The sequence below is a fragment of the Pogona vitticeps genome, chromosome 2 (assembly GCF_051106095.1).
Source record: "Pogona vitticeps strain Pit_001003342236 chromosome 2, PviZW2.1, whole genome shotgun sequence".
NCBI lineage: Eukaryota > Metazoa > Chordata > Lepidosauria > Squamata > Agamidae > Pogona > Pogona vitticeps.
The window spans coordinates 214771722-214785615 of NC_135784.1; the positions used below are offsets into that span (position 1 = coordinate 214771722).

A 13894-nucleotide genomic window follows, 5' to 3' on the forward strand; every position below is an offset into this window, starting at 1 on the left:
CCTCACTGAATTAATATATTTTTTGCTTCACATTAACTGATTTGAAAGCTTCATTGAGTTTTTTGTAACAGAAAGTCATCCACGAAATTACTAGCAATATAGCATAATGGATGAGAGACTGAGCTATGGAACAGGAAGTTGAGGGTCCTTTTTGTGCTTCTAGACAAGGAACCAGTGGTTGAAATGCTGTTGCCATGGCTTGTTTCATGCAAGGCTGGTGGTGGCAGCAGCAGTGGGGATCTTTCAGAAATTAAACATTTCTGACAACTCCGAGAGGTTCTGAGGCTCCCATGAAATCCTTTATTTGCTGGGATCCAGGACAGGAGAAGGAAGCCTTTCATTACCAAAAATTGCTGCCATCAATAAAGTCATCCTGCCAGCAGTGATTTTTGGTAATGAAATACTTCCTTCTCCCATTTGGTGGCCCTCACAAATTTTAGAGACAGACTGTGTTTACTGGAAGGGGGAACAAATTGTTACATGTATTTTAAATTAAATTGAATGGGATGTAACTTGACTGTAAGACTTTTATTAAGTGATGCTAACTCTTCCATTTTTGTTTCTCTTCCTCTCTCTCGGCAGGTCTGTGACGGAGGATTAGACAATATCAGTGGAGTCATGCTTCACACAGCCATATCATGCTGGCAGCCATTTCTAAGTCTGGCTGTGCTGCTAATTTTCATGGGCTCCACCATAGGCTGCCCAGCCCGCTGTGAGTGTTCAGCACAGAACAAGTCTGTCAGCTGTCACCGGAGGCGCCTGATTGCCATCCCTGAGGGCATCCCCATAGAGACAAAAATCCTGGATCTTAGCAAGAACAGACTGAAAAGCGTCAACCCAGAGGAGTTCACAGCTTTCCCGTTGCTTGAGGAGATAGATCTCAGTGACAATATCATTGCCAATGTCGAGCCTGGAGCCTTTAACAATCTGTTTAACTTGCGTTCCTTGCGACTGAAAGGGAACCGTCTCAAGTTGGTCCCTCTAGGGGTCTTCACTGGACTGACAAACTTAACCAAGCTAGATATCAGCGAGAACAAGATTGTCATTCTTCTGGACTACATGTTCCAGGATCTGCACAACCTCAAGTCCCTTGAGGTTGGGGATAATGATCTGGTTTACATATCCCACAGGGCCTTTAGCGGACTGCTTAGCTTGGAGCAGCTCACTCTGGAAAAATGCAACTTAACAGCTGTACCAACAGAAGCCCTTTCCCACCTTCACAACCTCATCAGCTTGCACCTGAGACATCTCAACATTAACCTTTTGCCTGCATATGCCTTTAAGAGATTGTTCCACCTGAAAAACCTAGAAATTGACTACTGGCCTATGCTGGACATGATTCCTGCCAACAGCCTGTATGGCTTGAACCTCACTTCCCTCTCCATCACCAATGCTAACTTGTCCACCATACCTTATTCTGCTCTGAAGCACCTGGTGTACCTGACACACCTGAACCTCTCCTACAATCCCATCAGCACCATTGAGTCAGGCATGCTGGCAGATGTGTTGCGCCTGCAGGAGCTTCACATGGTTGGGGCCCAGCTGCGTACAATTGAGCCCCACGCTTTTCAAGGACTTCGATTCCTCCGTGTGCTAAACGTGTCCCAAAATCTGTTAGAGACCATCGAGGAGAACGCATTCTATTCTACCAAAGCCTTGGAAGTCCTTTGCATCAGCAACAATCCATTAGCTTGTGACTGCCGCTTGCTTTGGATATTACAACGGCAGCCCACGCTACAATTTGGTGGTCAGCAGCCAATGTGTGCTGGCCCAGACAGCGTCAAAGAAAGGCCATTCAAAGACTTCCACAGCACTGCCCTTTCTTTCTACTTCACTTGCAAGAAGCCCAGGATCCGCGACAAGAAGCTACAGTACTTGGTGGTTGAAGAGGGGCAGACTGTACAGTTGCTCTGCAGCGCTGATGGTGACCCACAACCAACCATCGCTTGGCTGACACCACGACGAAGGCTGGTCACAGCAAAATCCAATGGAAGAGCGACCGTCCTGGGGGATGGCACACTGGAGATCCGCTTTGCCCAGGATCAAGACAGTGGGCTCTATGTTTGTGTTGCCAGCAATGCTGCTGGGAATGACACCATGTCAGCCACCCTCACTGTCAAAAGGTTTCCACCAGATCGTTTCCTTTATGCTAACAGGACTCCTATGTATATGACGGATTCCAATGACACCAGTTCCAATGGGACCAATGTGAATACATTCTCCTTGGACCTTAAGACAATACTGGTGTCGACAGCCATGGGCTGCTTCACATTCCTTGGGGTGGTTTTATTTTGTTTCTTACTACTTTTTGTCTGGAGCCGAGGGAAAGGCAAGCATAAAACCAGCATTGACCTAGAGTACGTCCCTCGTAAAAACAATGGTGCAGTGGTGGAAGGGGAAGTTCCAGGACCACGCAGGTTCAATATGAAAATGATTTGATGGTTGTGCTGCTAGCATTAATTATTTCTCTCCCTTCTTTCCCTCCTGTGGCATTTTAACCAATTCAACAAGCTTGGCATGTAGGGATTGCCAGGCTGGGGGCAGCTTCACTTAGGCTGTCATGGTGTCAAAACGTTACACAGAAATCAGAAAAGACAACTATCTGAGGTTGTACATCTGAGCCTCGTGGTTTGAGGCTGTGTGTGTGTTAGGGCTTTTTGCAGAGTTGGCATACAGTACTAATTGTTTGCATTGCAAATTTTTTGGCATTCTGGGGATCTCAGTAACGAACTATCGGTTCATGCTCACAGATAATTGTTCAAAACATTTTCTACCACTACAAAGAGAAAAAAAACAAAGAAAAGAAAAAAAGAAAAAACCTACAGTGTAGGGATTTCATATTTACAGAAAGAGACATTTGTCTACAACATACACTACAAAGAAAATTGTATCTATAGCTCTCATTTGCTAAAGCCTTGCATCCTACATTCCTTCTAGTTGGTTCAGCATCACAAGATTAGTATGTTGATTTTATTTTTTTAAATATACATATTTACTGTGTACATTTTAAAGCAATACAAATGAGAGGTTTTGTTTTTTACGCGGTAACTGACCCTGATGTGATGTAACTCTTCCCGTAAGTACAGCCAACTTCCTAAATCAGACCTCTGTAGTCACCAATAAACGGTATTGTCTGGTGTCAACCCTCATGTGAAAGACCAGAGAAGAACTATTAAAGTAGGCAGAATTTCTCCATGCCCTGTTACACTTTTCTTCATTTGAAGAAATGGCGTGTGCCTAATTTTGATTTTTAAAAGTCTGTGATATCCCACTGGACCAGTCTATTGTGATAGAGTCCATGGTTCGGCTTTCTCATCACTGTTGACCTATAAGCTGGCAACACTTACATTTGGAGGACCGTCCCTCGTCCTCTTCCCATATTCTTCTCTTTTAATTTCTGAACCATTGTTAAGAGGTTAATGTGTACCGGGGATAAAGAACCAGAAAAATAAATTCTGCCATATACTTAGAGAAATGCTATCAGCATTGTATTTATAGAAACAAATGAAAATAGATTTAAAAAATCAGCGTAGAGGAATAAGCTCCTCCCTGATGCCAATAAACCAGACTTAGCCATGCATTATGAAAGGAGATGCCACTCAACAGAACCTTCCATACTTGATAGCTTCCAAAAAGCCGAAGTACTGCCAAACTACAAGCCAGAGCCAGTTTTGTATCCATAGATAATGCAGGCTGGTAGCTAACTGATTCCATTGTTGCTAGTTTTTCCTCACATAAATGACCCTGACAGATGATCCTGTGGAGAAAAAGGCGTAGTGGTACCATACCAGATTCCAATATTCTATATATATATAAGAGTTGTTAGTAGCAAAATAAGAAATTTGCAGGTGTCTGCTCTTAAATAAGAGTGATAGTGACTGAGTGAGAGAATGTGTGCAGGTGTAGAATCCTATTGGTTGTTTATAGTGGTGTTAAGTGCAAACTGCTGCTGATTAACAAGTTGCCCCTTATAGTCCTCATTGTGCGTCAAGTAAAACCACAAGGAGTATAAGCAGCAGTTCATTAGCTAGCAGCATTTAGTCATTTTGATTTACACCACTGTATTTACACCAGTGTTCACAACCAATAGTATTCTGGCCATATGTATATATGTGAGTGTATATACATATATACAGATATGCACACACATGGGAGAACTGACCCTAGGTATTAAATAATTTGTTATTGATGTTTCACCTACACCTCACCTTAAGTGTATAATATATATACAATCCAGAACAAAAAGGCATCTTTTTAAAGAAAAGAATTTAGGCCTTTGGCATAAACATCTAGTTTGTAGTCCAAGTTCATTGTTTATAAGCAGTAGTATGAAACCAGTGCAAATGGATGCTCCTGAAGAAGAATCACATTTGGTCCAAAAATGATATTGAGGAAGAGTGCTGAGTACACTATTTCAGAATGGCCCACCAGACAGAGGAGGGTACTGCATCCGCTGGTGATATTCTATGGGAATCCTATGCAGGAGGTTCTCTGATCACAACGCCTTTAGAGAGTACTGGAGCCATATTGTAATCTAGTGTGAAGCAAAGAGCAGACAGATGTGCTCTATGTTCATGGTATTTTCTTCCCAGAACCCAGGGTGGGGAGGAGAAATATTGATCATGCAAAGGAAACAGGAAGAAGGCAGGGAGGGAGTTTCTGTGTTGACTAACTCTTAGAAAGGTAAAATCTAATATTTGTGAATGTCTGTGATTTAACAATTGTTACAATTCATGACTGCTTTAACTGTTTTGTTGTCATTTTAGTACTTCTATTGCCTAGCCTTTCCCAAGTATAAAAACTAATACACAGAGGGTAGGAAGATTGGGAATAATGTATGTGACAGAATCCCTGGGCTGACTGATGGATGGATTTGCTTTCTTGCTTGCTAGCTAGCTAGCTAGCTTTATTTCTTTATTGTGCTATGTGTTATTCTTCCCCTCAAGATCATGAAAAAAAAAAAGGATTTGAGAGCTGGACTGTGGTGGCAAGATAGTGTAATGTAGAAATGACAAAAACTGAAGCAATATGTTCCCAACACTCCCGGTGACATTACCTATATAGTATGTTCCTTTAGAATTTGGCTGAGATCTATGTGATTCTTTGAAACTAAGATGAATAAGTAGCGAGTGAGCAATTTGTTATGAATGTTTGTGAGGGGGTGTGTGCATGTGTATGTGTTAGCTATCTGTCAGTTATGGATTATTTGAAAGCCATGAATAGGATTTTACAGAGACATGTATTCAGATTCTATATCTGACCTTTCTGTCATTTTAACAAACATGGAAATCATATTGCTTATGGCTGAGATTTCAAAGCAGTTTTAAAGGATTTTAATGCATTTTCCACTCACCTCCAACATCTAACAACATTTAGCAACATTTGTTTTGCTCTTGGATCAATGTGTATATGCTTGTACAATCAGGATTATGTTATTTTCAGCACGGTTGCATTCACATAACTTTTCATGCATCTCATACAAAACATATTTATGATTGCACACCATGTCTAGTGACACATTCTTATGATGTGATTTGCATACACCTGTATTTCATATCGCATCACTTTAGTAACTCTGGAACAGGAAAATCATAGGAGGAATTATGGCCTTTCTCATGCCACTACACTGACCGTACGATGCCAGAGTACCATGAGAAACAACCATGAAATGCAATAGGCACAAGGCAATTTCTGTGAAGAACTAGTTACTAAGTCAAATCCACAATTGTGATAGCAGCTCTGAAGCTGTCTCTGCAGCTTCTTTTCACACTGTCCCGAAATAATCCGGATAATATCACATGGAGCCTGTTTAATGAGTTTTGCACATCTCCTCAGGTAATAAGGAGGATGATAGTGGGAAAGAGTCATGTAATGGGCCCACAGAAAGTGAGTTCATATAGAGACCCTTGGGGGGGGGGGGAAAAACCTTGGATCCACAGTGTAGCACCCCCAGACATCTGACCTGACAAAATAGTATGAAAATAATATTCTCTTATAGTTCTATTCTTTGGGGATGACTGGCCTCTTAAGCATAATTTGGTCCCTCAAATCCCGCACTTAAAATGCCTTGCTAACTAACTGCCTTTTTAACAGGCATTGTAGAAAATGCTTTTTAAGGTCTGAAACAGGCCATTAAAAGTGAAGTTATACTTAAAAGCCACATTGTATGCCAGAAGCTTGTAGAGTGGCATGACTTGCAATACTGGAACACACAAACACACACTCACAAAAAATATTTGGGGAATGTAGTGATGTTGGAGATGGAGTAGCTCTCTAAAGTCTGGGGGTGAGGGAAATATCTCAGAGGTCATTTGAAGTTTCTCATTTCTGACCAATGTATATGGTTCTGAGTTGTTTGAGAAGAAATTCATTCTTTGTGCTCCCTCAGACGACCCTCAAACCCACTTCACAGTCAGATACAGGGTACTCAAAGCCAACTAAGTTATTTAGCTATTTGAGCCAGCATGCCCTACATGCTTTATTCAGGATTGGCCATTGCTCTTTTAGACTCTGACTTTTCAGTTATGCCCCACAGACTACAGATGTCTGAGGGAACTGAAGAATCAGAACAACAGACCAGTGTTAAGTTTTTGTTGATTTCTCTGTGCTAAATCCAAAATTAGTCCCACATAGGCTAGACAAACTGAAAGGGATGTTAATCAAATAAATACATATTCAATTGATTTCAACGAGTCTGCTCTAGCTTGGACTAACACTGGATTTTGAATTATGTATGCTGATACATTTCAAGTATCTGTATCCTCCAAGAGTGAGTAGAGAATTTTAGAGGTTTGCTTTGTGAGCACTGTTTTTCGTTACCAATGATCTTAAGTAATTTGTCACACTTGTAAGATGTTTTTGACTTTTATTAATGCTAGCTGACCCCAAAACAAACCAAAGAAACTAAAAGAATTATAGGTTGTCTCTGAGAACTACATGGCAAGCTTTCTGTAACTTTGTTGTGCTTTCATATAGGTAAAAGAACTAAATCAAACAAAGGTAGTTGCCATTATTCATGAACATTCTATTTAAAAAACAAATACAATGCATTTATTTATGAAGTAGGGAAGACTTTCTGTTTTGATGCCATTTCTATCTGAATTCTGATTAAAAGAATCTGGCTCATATCCAGATGGAAAATATATTTTCTCTAATGAATGAAGAGCTGTATAAGCAAAAAATTAATGTCACACATATTGTTTTGAAGCTTAATTATTAATTGCTGAACCCGGCAAAAGCAAGTCACTGTGAAATGAGTAATGTCTTTTTGCGCTGTATGGGTATATCATTTGTGTTACAAGACAGAATGAAATGTAACCCTCAGACTGCCAAAAATTATACATAGTGATTAATTGCTCTTTTTTAAGAATAATGCTTTACTCTTTGCCTGCTCCGGTGTATTCTATAGCTCTCCTAGCTCTCCATTTTTATCCCTTGTTTAATTTTTGTTTGTTCAGAAATCTACTCCTGTTCCTGTTCTTCTCAAATGGAAAAAAAAAATCAAGAATTTAGAATAGTTAGTCAATGACACAGGTAAGCTTATTTCCCCAAAAGACTGGAAGTATAAAATACATTCCTGACATGTCAAATGTATCTCCACTTGTTAGCTGTTTGGACCTCCAAAATTACAATAAATAATTGCATCTACTTTGATTTGAAAGTGGAAAACCTGTTGGCGCAGCTCTACAAGCACAAAGCTGCTGACATCATCAGCCACATCTTTTTATTGCTGAATAAAAGTTTCTGTCCATACCCACCCCAGTTCTGAGGCTCCCTAGGGATCCCTTTTGTCCTTGAGAAGCTTTTGGGGGCCCTGAAAACTGGGGAGAGAGAGCAATCAGAAACTTTTACTGTAAAAGGCTGTGGCTGATGACATAATCAACCTTGCACATGCAGAGGTGCATTAACAAGATTTCAGCCATACTGTGTTTTGTTTCAAACAGTGCATGAGCAACGGCATATGAAGTGGAGTTATCCAGCTTCAGGAAATTGTTTCTGCTTGCACCACCCTTGAAAGTCTTCACAATCCTACAAATTATAAAGAAGAGCATGCAACTAAATGTGATATCAAAGATATTTGGATCAGGAACACCTGTTTTCAATTAATAAGAGTGATGGAATGGCCCAAAGTGGAAACTGAGACAATGATACCGGGAAAGATATTTAACTCATTCCCCAAAGACTGTTTTCCTGATTAACATACCTCCTTTTTTAAAAATAAATATTTTATTTGCTGTACAGGAGAAATTCATATGCATGATATATCTTCTTAACTGAACAAACAGCTATTTGGAGTATATGTCTTTCAACAGGGAGAAAAAAAAATTATGCAAAGAAAAGGGTTCCACTTCTTCACTTTGCCTCAGGTGTACAGGTCGCTAGAGCTGCTCTTTAAAAAAAAATATCAGGGCATTCTAACGGTGAATATTTCGGACTACATCCAGTCTGGCTTTTGACTTGCTTCCTTCCCCGTTATCTTAATAAACACAGGATATTGTAACTGGCATTATGGAGACCAACTCATGCTTTTCAAGTCTGTGACTTCTTTCAGATCATGCACTGTATCTGTTGAGGAAGACTAAATCAGGGTTCTGTCAAACGTGAACAAGGTACTAAGTATTCCAGTAATCATATGGTTCTTTTGCCTATTGCTGTATTTCAAATACTGCCCACCTAGTCTGGCACTGAATCTACCCTAATCATACATTCAGTGTCACAAACTTAATCTAACCCCTCTCTGTGATGAAAATATACCAGCTTAAGCAAGCCAGAAATTATACAAGTCGTGATTGATTGTGCAGCAAGGTTAAAGACTGGATAAACGCTGTTGGGAATAGTACATGTTAATGATAGCAGAATTAATTATATGGCTGGTTACTGAAGAAGATGGAGGATGTTTCAAAGTCACCTTGGCAATTTGGATATCATCTAGCCCTTAATTTTAAGCAAAATGGAACATTTTGTGTGTTTTTAACTACAAGAAATAGAACTGGATTTCTTTCTCAATCCCTTTTTTTGTTTCCCTTCCAATTCTTTGAGTTCCTGTTTTACTGTCACGTATTTATGCTTGATTCCGTCTGGAGATTTTCATTGGCCTTCATAATATAGATGCACAGTAGTGTGTATGTGTGTACTGAATCTCCATCTTTACTGTAAATATATTAGCTGGAATCCTGTTCATATTTGTGTAAAATTTGTGTAACCTGCCACAGCTAACTGATGAGAAGCAGGGACACATCTTATTTGCCTATCTAGGCACATGACCAACAGATGTCACTTGCTCCTTGTCAGTTAGCAACAATTAGGTGTGTCCATTTATGTAAACTTTATGCAAAGACTAATAGGATTCACCATTTAGAAAAAAGAAAGAAAACTGAAACCCTCAGGCTTGGAAACACTACTGAAGAACTGAGTGCACTAGCATTGTTATTTTAAAAATTATTTTGGCCGACGGGAAACTCCTACTTGCAAAGTATGTGGCTTTCCACTGAAGTATGGTGCCTCCCATGAACCACAATCCGTATTGGGAGTTTGTGAATCCTCTGTATGGGAGAGCCAAGATTCTCATACTGAATTATATCAGTGGTTGGTGAGATTTGCCCCTGCTGTAAAATAGGACCCTTCCTTCCTATCTTTCCATTTTGGAAGACACTCTTGTCTCCCAACCTGTCAGGTTCTGTGGTACAGGATATCTTATAGTTTCCATAGCTGCTGCTGTATTTGAGCAGCACTTATAGTGATGACAAGCTGAGCAGCAACCACAGTTTTTCAGCAGTGATTCAGTGGGTTGAGAGGATCCGGTGTACAGTGGCGCCTCATAAGGCGAACACCTCATGGGACGGAAAACGCGCAAGATGGATAGTTTTTGCAATCGCTGTGGTACCTCGCAAGCCAGCTTCTTCTATGGCCATGCGTCACAAGACGATTTCCCCCCCCCCCAAGACTGATGCCTCGCAAGATGGAAATAATTCATTTGTCTTGCGATGTTCCTTTAGGGAAACGGCGAGGTTTCCTAAGAGAAACCGCTTTTCGCAAGATGAAAATTTTGCAAGACAGTGGTACTCACGGAATGAATTACTTTCATCTTGCGAGGCACCACTGTACTGTGAATTATATGAAAAAGCATAGAGCACAGGAAAAGTAAGGCAATTCCATTACCTTCCCAGTACCCATAACATCAAAAGCCATTGTCAAATGGATAATCTGAATTTATTTTAATGTGGTCCCTAGGATGTTTTTCTGAATTAGGAATGGAAAGATCATGGTACAGCACTGTGATTATTCACAGACCCTTTTGTTACAGTTCACCAGTGGTTTCATGCCCCTTTTTGCTTGTGAACCTAATGTTCTGTGAAAAAGAAAAGTTCATATGTATGCTGGAAATAAATCATGCACAAAGAGCTGTGTATTATTAACTTCTCCTTTCATGAAATAAAAGCCCTGTAGGTATACACTCTGGATCCTGGCCACTTGAATATAGAGCCAATTCACTGACCCATCTCTCCATCTGTAAAATGGCACTAACAGTACTCTTCCACATAGGCCAGCTAAGTAGAAAGTAGTAAACAGGGAGGTACAGATTCATGCTTGCTTAGCCTGTGATAGAAATAATGTATACACATCGTAGACTGTATAGCCTTTTCCAAGATTTCTTTAAATTACATGAAAACACCATGAGAAATGTTAGTGCATCCTTTGTTCTTGAAAGAATTCCTTGTTCACTAATAATATTTTAGAATACCACATCAAGATCCACTTTGTCCAGAAGAAAACACATTCTTCAAGGCAGGGGGGAGGACACATTGTCTTGACAATGTTGATGCAAGCAAAAGGTTTGGTGAGGCTTCACTATTTAAAAAAAGGAACCTGTTGATTATTGCACACCTCTTCTTGCTTTTGAGAAAATCACTGTAGTTTTTAATGATTTTGGATTCTCCCTCAACTCCATTCCACCCAACCTTCTTTACATATATCACAAGCAGTTGCTGTGATAAAATGCCCGCCTATAATAGCAATCTCCCTTGCTTGCTTGTGCACCCCCTGCATGTTTTTGTTTTGTTTTGTTTTCAGTCATCCAAAGCGAATGAAAAACAGCCCTTGGCAGAGAAAATGTGTTCCACTGCTTTATGATTATTTCAAGGAAGCCTTCTTCATGATATGCATAGCAGCCTGGAAGGGACAAAGCAAACAACAGTCTTGATCTCAGAAGTAGCTTTTGTCTCTTTATTCCAATCAGCATGGAATAAATAAATGAAGATGTGCAGGGAAAAATGGAAGATCGAGATTATTTCTAATGCATGAGGAATAACAGTACAGTAATCAAAAAATGGTCCTACATTTCTACAATTGATATGCTTAATACAACAGACCCATTCCTTCCATAGCTAAAGGCTAATCTTTCAAAAGCTATACATGGTTATTTACTTTCCTTGATCATCTTCCATATCCTTCATTCTGATGTTCCTATTGTTTTTGTGACATGATTTCTATCACTTGCTTTAAAGAAAAGAAGAAGTAGAAGAAGGAAAGGAAAGGAAAAGAAAGGAAAGTTGGGGGGGGGGGATACCAGGGGGAAAAGGACCAAAAACCCTCTCAGCCTGACAAGGTTTATACAAGTCTGTCGAGTGTAGACCTATCTAACCAAAACTTCAAACTTCGCATCTACCAGTTGAAACATTCTTTCTGCCTTGACTAATAATCATGTATGTTGTCTTGTTTTAACCCTTTATTTTTATTAATTTTTTTACTACTGTTATTATCATTGTTTTAGTTTTACTGCACTTGCAAAGGTTTATCCTGAAAGGAATTTCCTAATCTTTTAAATGGATGAATAATTTTCCGACAGACAGACAGACAGACAGACAGACAGACAGACAGACAGACAGACAGACAGACAGACAGACAGACAGACTAGCCTGAGAAAGCAGTGCTAATACGAAGTTCAGTTTCCAGATATCTGAAGAAGAGGAGACTGCTATATGGTCATTCTTTTTAACAATGAGTAAAAACTAGAAAAGAATGCATAAACATGTTTATGCCAGTAGCATTTAGACAGTATGATACACAATCTTGGCTGAGCATTCTGCAAACATATAGGAAATCCTTATCTCCATTTCAAAGGGTTTTGTTGTATATGAATATTTATGCCAAGAAGCCAAAATTTTCAAAGATGCAGTATGTTGCTATAGCATATGTTATAAGCAGTTGCACATTTAAACTCTACCTACAACAACTTGTAGATCTCATATATATATATATATATATATATATATATATATATATATATATATATATATATATATATATATTTGTGTAAAAAACAGTCTGAGAATTTTAATATTTATTTTAATTGTAAAGAAAAATTGATAGAAGTTTACATATAGGAAAGAAATCATGTATTTTATTATTAAAATGAATTTTAGTGAATTTCATTTTTAGATGGAGAATGATCAGTCCTATTGATTTAAATATAAATGGAGACTATAAACTGATTATGATCAGTATTTACTTTTTTTGTTTACATACAATCTAAAATGTCTTGCGTATAGTGTAGCGTACCCTTCGAAGATGAAACTTAAGCAAATGCTCAACCCTGCTGGGGAGCCATCAAATTATAGTCACATCCAGCAACAGGTCTCACCAAAATTATTTTTTTATAACTACTGCTGCCAAAACCTATAAGGCAGCATATCCATAACATAACTTTGTTCACAGCATTCCCATAATCTGTTAGACTGAAAATTCTGTAACACCCAAATGACATAATATTGGTCTTCTATTATTTATTATTCTCTCTTTACGAAGCTACATTGACTGTGAATAACCAACACAATTTTCTATACGTTCACAGATTGACATCTAAATACTCTGTTCAATAATTTTGGCCTGTATTACTGTCACCCTTACTGCTGGCTGGTTCACTGGATAAAACCTTTTCAGCTTCATGAAAATGGGGCATTTGCTCAATTCCATTTTGTTTGGCCTTTCTTCTCTTTTCTAGAAATTCTCAAAGCAGTACTGTCAGTGGCTCTGGAGTACAACATCTGTAGGTTCCTGTAGCACCTGAATTTGTAATTCATCTGGTTCTTGAAATTTAAATTCAGCTCAGCTGGCTAGGTGCTTTTCAGTCTTTTCTCTTGTCTTTATGTCATCTGGACCTGCAAATCTCTTGATCTTCTAGTCCTAAACTGAGGACAACTCCCCCCACTTAAGAGAGAAGACCAAGGAACAAGAGGAGCTAAATAGTTTTGTCTTTTTCCCATTACACCTCAGAGATTCTGATGCATAGTAGGAGACATGAATATTGGTTTTGTAGCATGTGCTGGCTGGACAGCTCAGTTGAATTAGGTATCTATATATATATGATTTTTTCATGAAAACCCTAGTATGTATGTATGTATGTATGTATGTATGTATGTATGTATGTATGTATGTATGTATGTATGTATGTATGTATGTATACATACATACATACATACATACATACATACATACATACATACATACACACACATATACATATACATATGTGTGTGTATATGTGTGTGTGTATGTATATACACAGAGAGAGAGAGAGAGAGCATACTTTTAAAAAACATTTTATTAGTTTCTCAATCTATCTACATTCAATTCCTGCTTGTTAAACATAGTCTTACATCATGTTACATGGTTTGCTTATAATTATTTGTTTTTTGCGTCTTCGTGTCCTCTTGGTTGTCCCTTCAAAATCTATACATTTCTTAAATGTTTAAACCATTCATATGTGTATTTTAGTATACAATATTGGCTCATCATCATAGGCATCCTTCAGTCTTGAGAGACTATGGTATCATGCTCTGCATGGAGGACTTGGAACAGTGTCAAGTGTGGCTGAGAAGGCCAATTCGAGAGTGAT

At 38.9% G+C, this 13894-nt stretch overlaps 1 protein-coding gene across 4 annotated transcripts in view; it reads left to right on the plus strand.

Moving 5' to 3' along the window:
• The window catches only part of LINGO2 (leucine rich repeat and Ig domain containing 2), an 878998-nt gene extending 865736 nt beyond the window's left edge, over nucleotides 1-13262 (plus strand). For all 4 annotated transcript variants that reach the window (XM_078384884.1, XM_078384885.1, XM_072992032.2 and 1 more), the window contains one exon: nucleotides 583-13262. In XM_078384884.1, coding sequence (XP_078241010.1) covers nucleotides 619-2439 — 1821 coding nt within the window. In that variant the 5' untranslated portion in view covers nucleotides 583-618 and the 3' untranslated portion in view covers nucleotides 2440-13262. The remainder of the gene's footprint in view (nucleotides 1-582) is intronic.
• Nucleotides 13263-13894: the final 632 nt, after the last annotated feature.